General features: G+C 46.4%; 1 protein-coding gene across 1 annotated transcript in view; it reads right to left on the reverse strand.

Annotated features, from left to right (window-relative positions):
• Positions 1 to 14,203, reverse strand: part of LOC311242851 (bifunctional heparan sulfate N-deacetylase/N-sulfotransferase 1-like) — a 75,963-nt gene that overhangs the window by 37,483 nt on the left and 24,277 nt on the right. Inside the window, 2 exon segments of the mRNA XM_084331906.1 lie at positions 10,593 to 10,778; positions 13,308 to 13,462. Coding sequence (XP_084188032.1) covers positions 10,593 to 10,778; positions 13,308 to 13,462 — 341 coding nt within the window.

Here is a 14,203-nt window from a genome sequence, read left to right on the forward strand (position 1 = left end):
TGCTCCAGTCAATTTGTGAACGCCTGAGCTTCATATCACGTTATGATTATGATAAGTGTCGCACTCACACCCCTACTCGCCTCACGGTGCATAAAATACCCCAGAAAGCACAATATCAGGTGATGAACGTTGCAATTGGAGCCTAAAATGCATATTCAGCTTTATTAAATGCTAACGTCGGTACCTTGGCAGGATGCTTACATAGTTTGAAATGTTTGTTTTGTTACTGCATCAAGTTATGTCAAGCAATTGCTTTGCAACAGTGGCTGCCATCGACCGCTCAAGCTATTTTGCACAGCTACATTTGATCCGTCTTCGGGGGCAAGAGGAGAAGGGAGTCGAGGGAGAAATACATTTAATAAAGTTTGGAGAGAGAAATAAATATTTTGTTCCGTTTTGTTACTTTTACTTTTGATACTTAAGTACATTTAAATGTGAACTACTTTGATATATATTATGGGAAATTCACCTACCGGCTTTCTCCAGAGTCACGCAAGAAGGTTAGCCTAGCTTAGCACAATGAATGGAAACGGACAGTACCGGTAGCCTACCTCAACCTCCAGGGGGAGAGACTAGAGGTGTTAGTTGGCCGACACCTAGGCTAACCCGGTACCGACCGCTTCCATTCATCGCGCTAAGCTAGGCTAACGTGCAGTCGGATGAATGTCCTTCTCACTCTCCTTCAAAGACTTTTAATCGGGCGATTTTCGTCACTAGAGTCAGTGTCAAGTAAGATATCTTTACTTTTACTCAAGTACGTCTTTCAAACCACTGCGGCGCACACACGCACAGAACTCCAAGAGCTCCGCTGAATGCAGAGTAGTCAATACCCCAGGTGGTAGCCTGCCTCTCGCGCGCACGCACACACACACACACACACACACACAACGCTTTCTTTCAATAACATTCATATTATGCTGCTCATCTACCCAAGGCAAACCTCTTATCCACTCGGAGTATATATGGAAATTCATGGAAATGGTTTTTACAGTTCCGAGTGTCCTGGGAACCGAATATCAATCACCGGTTAGCGGCGGAGCAAGCGACCGGGCCGTCCGGACCGCTCTGTCTCAAGGACGCGGAGAGAGCCGAGAGAGAGAGAGAGAGAGAGAGAGAGAGAGAGAGAGCCGAGAGAGAGAGAGAGAGAGAGAGAGAGAGAGAGAGACTACATGGGCACGCAGCGGTTTTCCCGCCCGCGCCGCCGTCAGACGTGTCACGAGCCCCGAGGCCGTTTGATCTCCTTGAAGAACACTTGAAGTGGCTTTGATCACCGCTGCTGAGGAAGCGGCCTGGTGGTGATGCTCAGAGGAGAGAAGGCCGAAGGTCAAGAGAGGAGACGACTACTACTACTATTTACTACTGCTGCTACTGAAGCGTCATCACATCAGGCACCCAATGCCGGAAATAAAGCTGTGTTGACCAGTTTATAAAAACTATTTAAAATGTTTATTAGCAACGGCGAGCTTTCAAACCCTAACGTTTGTCTGTTCGAAACCCTCGTGCAACTGTGAGTACCTTTGAAATGTCTCTGTGATGCTTGTATAACGAACGGTTCGGTTAGAACCAGTTCTTCAGGGTAAATCTAGGTTGGTTTGCCATTGAGGAGCAAGGGACTGTGGATTAATGAGATTAATCTAACTGACCAATAGGAGTACTGAGATGAATCTAACTGGCCAATAGGAGTACTGTGATTAATCTAACTGGCCAATAGGAGTACTGAGATGAATCTAACTGGCCAATAGGAGTACTGAGATTAATCTAACTGACCAATAGGAGTACTGAGATTAATCTAACTGGCCAATAGGAGTACTGTGATTAATCTAACTGGCCAATAGGAGTACTGAGATGAATCTAACTGGCCAATAGGAGTACTGAGATGAATCTAACTGGCCAATAGGAGTACTGAGATTAATCTAACTGGCCAATAGGAGTACTGTGATTAATCTAACTGGCCAATAGGAGTACTGAGATGAATCTAACAGGCCAATAGGAGTACTGAGATTAATCTAACAGGCCAATAGGAGTACTGATATGATTCTAACTGGACAATATGAGTACTGAGATTATTCTAACTGGCCAATGGGACTACTGATATGAATCTAACTGGCCAATAGGAGTAGTGAGATGATTCTAACTGGCCAATAGGAGTACTGAGATTAATCTAATTGGCCAATAGGAATAATGAGATGATTTCCTTTCTTGAGGCATCGGTTGCCATGGTGATATAAATAAAACCATGGTGCAGCTTGTACCCCAGGGTAAAGGTGAGAGAGGAGAGGAGAGGAGGCAGAGAGGAGAGGAGGCAGAGATGAGAGGAGAGGAGGGGAGAGAGTAGACAGAGAGGAGAGGAGGCAGAGATGAGAGGAGAGGAGGGGAGGGGAGAGGAGACAGAGAGGAGAGGAGGCAGAGAGGAGAGGAGAGGAAATGAGGGGACAGGAGACAGAGAGGAGAAGAGACAGAGAGAAGAGGAGGCAGAGAGGAGAGGAGGCAGAGAGGGGAGGAGAGGAAAGGAGGGGAGAGGCGAGGAAATGAGGGGAGAGGAGACAGAGGAGAGGAGGCAGAGAGGAGAGGAGAGGAAAGGAGGGGAGAGGCGAGGAAATGAGGGGAGAGGAGACAGAGAGGAGGCAGAGAGGAGAGGAGGAAAGGAGGGGAGAGGAGATAGAGAGGAGAGGAGACAGGGAGGAGAGGAGACAGGGAGAAGGAGAGGCAGAGAGGAGGAGAGGCAGAGAGGAGAGGAGACAGGGAGGAGAGGAGACAGGGAGGAGGAGAGGCAGAGAGGAGGAGAGGCAGAGAGGAGGAGAGGCAGAGAGGAGGCAGAGAGGAGAGGAGAGACAGGGAAGAGAGGAGGCAGAGAGGAGAGGAGGCAGAGAGGAGAGGAAAGGAGGGGAGAGGAGACAGAGAGGAGGAGAGGCAGAGAGGAGAGGAGACAGGGAGGAGAGGAGACAGGGAGGAGAGGAGACAGGGAGGAGGAGAGGCAGAGAGGAGGAGAGGCAGAGAGGAGACAGGGAGGAGAGGAGGGGAGATGAGACAGAGAGGAGAGGAGAGGAGGGGAGGGGAGGGGAGAGGAGACAGAGAGGAGAGGAGGCAGAGAGGAGAGGAAATGAGGGGACAGGAGACAGAGGGGACAGGAGACAGAGAGGAGAAGAGACAGAGAGAAGAGGAGGCAGAGAGGAGAGGAGGCAGAGAGGGGAGGAGAGGAAAGGAGGGGAGAGGCGAGGAAATGAGGGGAGAGGAGACAGAGAGGAGAGGAGGGGAGAGGAGATAGAGAGGAGAGGAGACAGGGAGGAGAGGAGACAGGGAGGAGGAGAGGCAGAGAGGAGGATAGGCAGAGAGGAGAGGAGACAGGGAGGAGAGGAGACAGGGAGGAGGAGAGGCAGAGAGGAGACAGAGAGGAGACAGGGAGGAGGAGAGGCAGAGAGGAGGCAGAGAGGAGAGGAGGGGAGAGGAGACAGGGAAGAGAGGAGGCAGAGAGGAGAGGAGGCAGAGAGGAGAGGAGAGGAAAGGAGGGGAGAGGAGGAAGGGAGAAAGGAGAGGAGGAAGGGAGAGAGGAGAGGAGACAGAGGAGAGGAGGCAGAGAGGAGAGGAAAGGAGGGGAGAGTAGACAGAGAGGAGAGGAGACAGAGAGGAGAGGAGGTAGAGGAGAGGAAAAAAGAGGTGGAGAAAGAGAAGACGGAGAGGAAATGATGGACACAAGAGTGGAGGAGGTGGATGCATTACAGATGGAAGAAAAGGAGGCAGAGATGGAGAGAGAGAGATGGAGAGAGAGATGGAGAGAGAGAGACAGAGAGAGAGAGAGTGACAGAGAGAGAGAATGAAGGACAGCAGCAACAGCAGGTGGAGGAGGAGGAGGAGGAGGAGAACGGAGAGAAGGATTGATGACGGGAGAATAAACCAACTGTAGAGAGAGACTGATGGATGTTGAAAGAACTCGTAGGTTACTCCAGCGCCTCAGGACCAGGCCCGGTCAATATTTATGAGCCTGCACCACCGCCGCCGCCGCCACGCGCTCTCGCCTCGAGCCAGAAGCCAGAGGGGGAACCCAAGAATAATATGATGTCACCCTGATGTAAAAAAAAAAATCCAGAGGCTGCAGCTACATAAACAAGGAACCCGCGGCGCAGAGAGGAGGCGTAGTAGAGCGTTGCGAGTATGGGCTCCCGGGGCCCCAAATGAGGCTCAGATTCGGCGCTCAGAGACCCGTTGCCAACGCCAGAGTGTAAACCTCGTTTGGGTGCGAGAAGTCAATTTGAGCATTTATTTTTTTTATAGCCTCCTCCGGTCCCTTTCATCGTTCATGAGGCAGCGCCGGGACTAAAGCCGGGACGTTACATCAGGGTGACGTCACACCGACGGGGGGGGGGGGGGTTCTGGCCGCGGCTGACGCAACAGAGATTAATTATTCAAACGGGTGGCATTTCCCTTTAAAGGGCAAAGTGGAATCAAGCCCGGTACGGTGTATGTGTGTATCCGTTAGGGGGGGGGGGGGGGGGGGGGGGAATCAATACGTAGTAGTATCGCGATACTTTGCGTGGCGATACTGTATCGATACAGGGACGCCAAGTATCGATATTTAATTATTCATAAAAAAGAATTTATAAGGAAGTTGCATTGTTCATTTCAATACCTGTAATAGTACAGTAGTCCACACACACACACACACACATGTGCATTCAGTTAACCCATTCTCTGCCGGATACGTAGTAGTATCGCGATACTTTGCGTGGCGATACTGTATCGATACAAGGACGCCAAGTATCGATATTTAATTATTCATAAAAAAAGAATTTATAAGGAAGTTGCATTGTTCATTTCAATACCTGTAATAGTACAGTAGTCCACACACACACACACACACATGTGCATTCAGTTAACCCATTCTCTGCCGGAGCTTATCCTTGTAGCCTCTCTGCCAGCTCTATTTGTCTATGGAGATGTTCACCTTCTTTGCAGGGCTATAACTTTTTAAATTGTATTGCTAAATTGACATTACTATGGCCCATTCAACATCAATTATCTATCGTTCAGGATGTAGGAACGTTTTACTTTTTCATTCACACATTCATACAATAATACGGTCTAGAGCAGTGATTCCCAACCTGGGGTCCGCGGACCCCTGGGGGTCCGCCAGGGGGCGCAGGGGGTCCGCCAGACCACAGATGATTTGAGTTTTTTTTTTTTTTTTTTTTTTTTTTTATCATCAGAAGCATGAATAGTCTCTCCACTACAATAAAAAAAATAAAGATAAATAAATAAACATCTAGACATGATTTTTGAATGTTAACAGTAGGCTACCGGGTAGCCGCTAAAACGCGAATCAGTTGACTGTATCACTTTCTGTAGCTAGCCTAGCACGCTAGTTAACTTTCTCGGCTCGCCTGCAGTCAGCCGCCAGAGGCGAAAATGTGTGACAAACGAAAAGGAGATGATGGCAGCTCATCTGCAAAAAAAGTTAGGACCTACAGCAATCGCGAAAATTACATCACCATGGGCTTCACTGAGGGACCAGACAAACAACCTGAGTGTGTGATTTGTGGAGAAAAGTTGGCAAACTCGAGCCTGAAGCCCAGCAAGCTGAAGAGACATCAGGCGTCTAAGCACCCAGAAACCGTTGGGAAAGATCCAGACTTTTTTCGGAGGAAAGAACAGTCTCTCAAGGCGAACAAGCCTGTTGATGTTAGAGTAGCGTGGAGCAGGGGTGGCAGTGATTTACAGAAGGCTACCGAAGCCTCCTTTGAGTGTTCGCTTTTAATTGCAAAAGCAAAGAAACCGCACAATATTGGCGAGCAGCTCATCAAACCAGCCTGCATCAAAATGGTTTAGAAACTGTGCGGCCCACAGGTGGCGGATAAACTAAAATCAGTACCACTCTCGAACAATGTAGTGAAATACCGAATTGATAAGATGTCAAGTGATTGCGAGCAGCAGCTGTCAGAAAAGCTTAGAAAGGGTCCATTTGCCATACAACTTGATGAAACACTACAACTGTCGCAGACGAGGCTGTGCTCATCGTTTATGTGCAATATATTGAAAATGAGGATCTGAAGCAGGACATTCTCATGTCAGTCAACCTTACTACCACCACTCGAGGTGAGGATATTTTTACTGCAGTGGATTCTTACTTCATTCAACATAAATGCAAACCGTTCACCATTAGGGCCTGATTTGAGAGGATGAATACAGGATTTGAATATTGGCCAAAATTTTGAAATACATAAGGTGCAAGATTAGATTTGTTGATTGAAGGCACAAGTCAAAGAAGCATAGTGGGTCTAATTATGATGCATATGCCTGTGTATAAGCAGTTTGTTATTAAAATGACAAAAAAAGGTATTAAACCCAGCTAGGACAGATTCTCTCTGCTACTGATTGGAATTTCCTGTCTCATATTTAGTTTAATTTGTTGCATTGATTTGTTCCATAAATGCAAACCGTTCACCATTAGGGACTGATTTGAGAGGATGAATACAGGATTTGAATATTGGCCAAACATTTTGAAATGCATATGGTGCAAGATGAGATTTGTTGATTGAAGGCACAAGTTAAAGAAGCATAGTGGGTCTAATTGTGATGCATATGCCTGTGTATAAGCAGTTTGTTATTAAAATGACAAAAAAAAAGGTATTAAACCCAGCTAGGACAGATTCTCTCTGCTACTGATTGGAATTTCCTGTCTCATATTTAGTTTAATTTGTTGCATTGATTTGTTCCATAAATGCAAACCGTTCACCATTAGGGCCTGATTTGAGAGGATGAATACAGCATTTGAATATTGGCCAAACATTTTGAAATGCATATGGTGCAAGATGAGATTTGTTGATTGAAGGCACAAGTCAAAGAAGCATAGTGGGTCTAATTGTGATGCATATGCCTGTGTATAAGCAGTTTGTTATTAAAATGAAAAAAAAAAAGTATTTTATGGTATCTTATTAGGAGGGGGTGCGCGAATTTCATCAGAGATGTTTGGGGGTCCCTGGGGGGAAAAAGGTTGGGAACCACTGGTCTAGAGTATAAATATGTTTTTATCGTTTTCTGCAGTATTTCATAGAACGTGAGATATAGCCATAAATGCATATATTAGGTCATCAAATGCAGTTTGATACCGATCGACGGCAGATAAAAAATGTCAACTGTACATGATCCTAGACGTGTTGACTGATCATCTGCGGTTGACCGGAGGGGGGGGGGGGGGGGGGGGGGGGTCGTTTATAATTCCGTGGCCGACGTTAAATCATTTATGTAGTATGGGTGATGTATAGATCAGAGCAGTTTGTATCGAAAATGGTAAAGAAAAACGCTGAAACTCACCCAGTCTCCTCTTACCGTTGGGTGATGAGCGTGGAGCAAAAAGAACGCTATTATGGGATGTTGATCTAGGTGATCCAGTTCCGGTTTGTATAATACTAATATACGTCCAATCATGTTGTTTATTGAGTTATGGCAACGGATCGATATGCACGGTGTCTGGATATAGTCCCGCGAGCGACAGCGAGTGGCCAGACGGAATAGGGGACGGACTAAGCACTTCCGACCACTTCCGGTTTTGGCAACTCGCCGATCGGCCACCAGGTGGCGGTATTGAAGCGTTGCAGAGTTGAGCGGAGTCCTACAACACCAGCAAAGACTCCGTGGGTGAAATGTGAATACCATGACGAAAATATGAAATATTGATCTCAAAGACGCCGTAACCCGTCATTGGCAGATTACGCATGGCGAGGAATGACGTGTAAACACGTCATCGGCGGAGAAAGGGTTAAGTTGGAATATGACTGTAATACAAACAGTTCAGTTTGTCAGGTACATGCAACACAGATTACAGTGTTTACATCGGTCTGCTTGAGAAAATACCATGTTCTGCAATAAAAATGATTGAAGTGAGATGAACAGACTGAACTTTATTTTATTAGATAAAACATGTTGACAAAGTTTTACTTTGCAGTTGAAAAAAGGTAATAAATTAAATTTGATAAGCGTATCGCGATATATCGTATCGTGACGCAAGTATCGCGATAGTATCGTGAGGTCTCTGGTGCTTCCCACCCCTAGTATCCGTGTCTGTGAACACTGTCCTAAAAAAGAACCCAGGGGGGGGCGTCTGGTAGGGGGTCACTGTCCCTGACCCAAAGACCCAATCATGGCCACTTAATCATCCCTCTTTCATTATGTCTCTTTTCTCTCTCTCCCTCCCTCTCCCATTCTCTCTTCTCCCCCCTCTCTTTTTTCTCTCCCTCTCTCTCCTCTCTCTCCATCGTCCTCTCTCTTCTCTTTCTCTCTTCCTCTCTCATCCCATTGAAAGACGATGAATCATATTTAACTCTTTCCCAGCCGTTTTCTCTCCTCCGCTCTTCTCTATCTCTCTCCCTCTCTCCTCTCATAAAGACGATGAATGATACTATTTAACTCTTTCTCTGACCTTCATTATGATCTAAAGCAGCATGCTAGAACCACGTACGGTAAAAGAAGCGTTCTATTGCATTAGATCAGCGATGTCAAACTCAATTACCAAGGCGGCCGAAATGAAGAATACAGATGGAAAAAAGGTACATTGAGGTCACAACAAGCTTAATTGGTGGTTTTGTTTATCCATTTAATTTGCGCATAGCAGCTCAACGTGTTGTCGTAAATGCACTTCTGTTCATTCGTTTTAAAAGGTGGGCAATGAGGCATTGTTTATGGATAATTGGCTTATTATAGATTACTTTTCTTTTTACAGATTTAAATTACATATAGTCGGATTCAATTAATTATTTTTAATGAGTTTGTAAGATTAGCAATTATAGGCTATAAACAAAGAAAACAACCGTCTCACCGTCTTCTGCTATCATGCACTCTTCATCTTCCTTGCCTATTATTACCACCGAATATACTAATATGTCTTTACTACTATGCGGCACTCAACACTGCAGCGCCCACGTTTCAACCCTGTTTGATGAACATTGTTAATCAGCTGAAAGAGGTGTACCGTTCCTGCTGTACAGGGGCCTGGGCTATTGGAGAACCAACCAGAGCCTTTTAAATGGTAAATGGCTGCTTTTTTATATAGCAGCTTTTATCCAAAGCGCTTTACAATTTTTTTAATCACATTTTACCCATTCACTCACACACACCGACGGCGGAGGCGACCATGCAAGGTGCCAACCTGCTCATCGGGAGCAATTAGGGGTTAAGTGTCTTGCTCAAGGACACATCGACACGCTGCCCGGGAATCGAACCGGGAACCTCCAGATTGCCAGACGACTGCTCTACCTCCCGAGCCACTGTTGCCCCTTTTAGCCATGTTGTACGTGTGCTAGTCGCCGGTAAACGGCGGCCACAACGGTAGGTGGAGGAGGCGGCCTATGCTGGACATCGTAAGAAAAATTTGATGGATCTAACTGGCCAATAGGAGTACTGCGATGAATCAAACTGGCCAATAGGAGTACTGCGATGAATCAAACTGGCCAATAGGAGTACTGCGATGAATCAAACTGGCCAATAGGAGTATTGAGATTAATCTAACTGGCCAATAGGAGTACTGAGATTAATCAAACTGGCCAATAGGAGTACTGAGATTAATCTAACTGGCCAATAGGAGTACTGAGATTAATCTAACTGGCCAATAGGAGTACAGTGATGAATCTAACTGGCCAATAGGAGTACTGAGATTAATCTAACTGGCCAATAGGAGTACTGAGATTAATCTAACTGGCCAATAGGAGTACTGCGATTAATCTAACTGGCCAATAGGAGTACTGAGATTAATCTAACTGGCCAATAGGAGTACTGAGATTAATCTAACTGGCCAATAGGAGTACTGAGATTAATCTAACTGGCCAATAGGAGTACTGAGATTAATCTAACTGGCCAATAGGAGTACTGCGATGCATCTAACTGGCCAATAGGAGTACTGAGATTAATCTAACTGGCCAATAGGAGTACTGAGATTAATCTAACTGGCCAATAGGAGTACTGCGATGAATCTAACTGGCCAATAGGAGTACTGCGATGAATCAAACTGGCCAATAGGAGTACTGCGATGAATCTAACTGGCCAATAGGAGTACTGAGATTAATCTAACTGGCCAATAGGAGTACTGCGATGAATCTAACTGGCCAATAGGAGTACTGCGATGAATCAAACTGGCCAATAGGAGTACTGAGATTAATCTAACTGGCCAATAGAAGTACTGCGATGAATCTAACTGGCCAATAGAAGTACTGCGATTACTCTAACTGGCCAATAGGAGTACTGAGATTATTCTAACTGGCCAATAGGAGTACAGCGATGAATCTAACTGGCCAATAGGAGTACTGAGATGAATCTAACTGGCCAATAGGAGTACTGCGATGAATCTAACTGGCCAATAGAAGTACTGCGATTACTCTAACTGGCCAATAGGAGTACTGAGATTATTCTACCTGGCCAATAGAAGTACTGAGATTAATCTAACTGGCCAATAGAAGTACTGAGATTAATCTAACTGGCCAATAGGAGTACTGAGATGAATCCAACTAATCTAAAAAAAAAAAAGAAAAAAAAAAGGGGATTAGAGTGTCTTAGAAAAGCGCTACGTGAACGCGGTCGTGTAACAGATGCGCTGGGCACCGTGAACTCACGCTGATGCCGCTGTGGATGAAGCCTCGGCGGAAGCGCGCAGGCTTCAGGTGGGGGTACTCCTCCGTGCTGGTCACCTTGATGCCCCACACCTTCTTCCAGGCGTCGTACAGCTGGATGTGCACGGGGTAGACGCCCGAGTGGTGCGGGGCCACGGCGTAGCCCATGTTGGTGGGGATGCCGTGCTCCTGGAGAGGGGAGGGAGGGGGGAGGCGTGGGTGAGGAAAACATGTAGAATAAAAAACTAAACTAATAATAATAATTAATAATAATAATACAAATAATAAATAACAAAGACATAATAATAACAATAATTAATAATAATCATAATAATAACAATGAGACAAACAAATAAATCTAATCAAATACAAAACAAATCTTAATAATAACAATACATAATAATAAGTTATGTATTATTATAATTTTTTTTACTTCATTAATTTTTTTTTAATCTACTTTTTCTCCTCCTTTTTTCTGTGATTTTTCTCCCCATCCCAATTTACCTCTCGTGCCAATTCTCCCTCCCCCGTCTTGAACGTTGCTCGCATATGCCCCCCACTGGTCGGTTGTAGGGAGGATAGAAGCCTTGCATCACGTGTCCCCTCCGATACACGTGGAGGCAGCCTGTCACATCTTTTCACCTGCCAGCGCGGACTCTCATTGGCGAGGTGTAACGTGTGGGGTAGGCTCACACTACCCCCGCCATTTCCTGTCTCTGCTGTGCAGGTGTCCCCCAACCGACATGTAGGAGTCGCTGTCCACAACGTCCAGATTACCACCCATCGACTTCCACCCGCTGACTCTGCCAATTGAGTTAGTATGACGGGCCGGCCCAAGCCGGAGGCAACGCCGACAGCCGGAGTCGAACCCGGTGTCTCTTGCGTTGGTGACGAGCGCAATGTCCGCTGCGCCACCCAGCCGCCCTTCATTCATTCATTTATACTTTATTTAAACCCTGGAGTCATTGAGGGAGACCCTCATTTTCAATGGCGCCGAGTGTACAGAGCATTACATGTAAACAGGACACACAATCAATTCAAAACACTAGATCAATCAATCATAAATACATAGTCAGAAACAACAATAATAATAATAATATTATATACACCAACGCAACCGCTTCTGAACATCTCTACCCGTCTTTTACGACACAGACCGCTCATATTTTCCCGCTGCCCGCGTCTCTATAGGAAAATGAATGGGTTATTAATAGACGGCGCCTGGCTTCGCCTGTGGTGCGTTCAGGCTCTTTAGCTTCGACGGGCTCTTCTAATATTGATGTCTCTCTCTGCTAAAGCAGGGGATTTAGAAAAAAACGCCAGCCAAAAATAGCTTCTCAGGTCACCAGACGTCACACCAGTGCGTTCTCAGGGGGGGGGGGGGGGGGGGGGGCGTGGATTAAATCACAAGATCCGGTCACTAAGCGTTAGCCATCTCTGCTGGGGATTTAGAATTCACAAGTGACAAAAAAAAAACGCTAGCCAAAAAATGCTTCTTTATCGGAGATCATCACCAATGTGTTCTCAGAGGGGGTTTTAGTTTCCTCCGGTGAAACTAAATAGACCGCGGCACTTCCGCGTTACATGGAGCTTGTGAGGGGGAGGGGGGCAGAAGGGAGCGCGGGGGGATAAAATGAATCAATGTTGATCAGAGCCTTGGCGTATAAGTGGTTGTAGCTACGGCTGTGGGGGCGCTAGAGACATGATCCAATAGACTCTTTTATACGCCCGAGTCTCCTGAACACCGAGAGACCAACCCCAAGTTAATCTGCACTTTCTCGCCCAAGCTATAGTCACTTTTCCCGCACCTACTCCCCAACGAGGCTCCAGACTCCCTGGGCAACACACCGGTTGGGTGGTAGGTGCGGAAGAGTGACTACAGCGTAGGGCTGGGCGATTCATCGAAATAAAATCTCGATCTCGATTCATAGACCTATGCAATCTCATTTCAAAATTATGACGATTTCTTTAATTAACACTTTGGACGCCAACAACGAGTATACGCGTTATTGCCCGCCATGCGTTGTGCGCCAACAACGAGGGAACTCGTCTTTTGGGATCAATGTTTAATTTTTTCGCCATGGCATTCATAATTCATCCAGCCTCCCTCTGGGACGCAGCTGGACCCTGTTCTGATATTGCAACGCAATATCAATACCGCCGCCTGGTGGACTTCGGGCGAGTTACACTCGTTTATTGCGTCATACAAACGGGAAATGGATCTAGCAGATCGACGTCAAATCATTGGAATATTTTTCCTCCAGTCTCATCGGCGAACGGTAAGAGGAATCTAACGTTATTTTCAGCTTGATTGTCCATTTCTTTGTTTGCAATCAGTCTGATCAACGTATCAACCCATACTAAATAAAGCCGTCACTGACGATCAAGGAATTATAAACGACCCCCCCCCCCCCCCCCCCCCCTTTCCTTCACGCATGATGAAGCATAATGTATACCGATCATATACATTTGAATTTTTTAATATAGCGTGTATAGGAAAGAAACGCCAATCGTTAATCTATCATATGTGTCGGGGCCTATAACTCACGTTTTAGGAATTACTGCAGAAAACCTTAAAAACATACTTATATTCATGGATGGATGGATGGATTCTGTATCGATACTCGGCATCCCTGTATCGATACAGTATCGCCACACAACAGTATCGCGATACTACTACGTATCGATTTTTCCCCCCCACCCCTAATATGGACTCACTATGGCAAACTTCTTGTTGAGCAACATCTGCTCGGCCAGAACGGACTGGTTGTGGAAGAGGTGGGGCTGCATGTGGCTCCACATGTGAGGGAACCACCAGAACTCCTTCACAAAGGACAGCAGGAGGTCATCTCCCAGGTCCTCCTCGTCAGAACCTGTGAGGATGAGGAGGAGGGGGGGGGGGGGGGGTGCATGGGGTGGGAGGGAGAAGGACGAATGGAGGTGAGAAAGAGGAGCGACGGAGGAGAGGGAGGAGGGAGGGAGAGAAGAGAGAGAGGGAGGAGTGAGACAAGGAAGAGGCGAGGAGGCGGAGGGGAGAGGGAGGAGAGAAGGGGGAGGGGGAGGAGGAGGAGGAGGAGGAGGAGATGAGGCGGAGGGCAGGGCGGGAAAAAAGCGAGGCATAAGGAGGGGTGAAGAGAGGTGGGAATGATGGATGGATAGGGAGGACAAGGTTAGTAAACAGAATGATGGGGGTGAAGGGTGAGAGAGAGAGAGAGAGAAAGAGAGAAAGAGAGAGAAAGAGAGAAAGAGAGAAAGAGAGAAAGAGAGAAAAAGAGAAAGAGAGAGACAGAGACAGAGACAGAGAGAGAGAGAGAGAGAGAGAGAGAGAGAGAGAGAGAGAGAGAGAGAGAGAGAGAGGAGAGTGGAAAGAGAGAGTGGAGAGAGAGAGGAAAGAGATAGAAAAAAGAGAGGGAGGAAAGAGAAAGGAGAGAAAAGGAACAGGAGTGAAGGAGGACAAGTCTCAACAGAGGCAAAGGTGTAAAAGTGGTAGAAGAGGCAGAGAGAGAGAAAGAGAGAGAGAGAAAAGGAGTGAGAATAAATGATGGGGAAAAAAAGGCAAGAGAGAAGAGGATAAAGGAGAGGATGGATGGACTCATTCAGAAGCAAATAAAGTG

This window comes from Notolepis coatsorum (assembly GCF_963971535.1).
Source record: "Notolepis coatsorum genome assembly, chromosome: 16".
NCBI lineage: Eukaryota > Metazoa > Chordata > Actinopteri > Aulopiformes > Paralepididae > Notolepis > Notolepis coatsorum.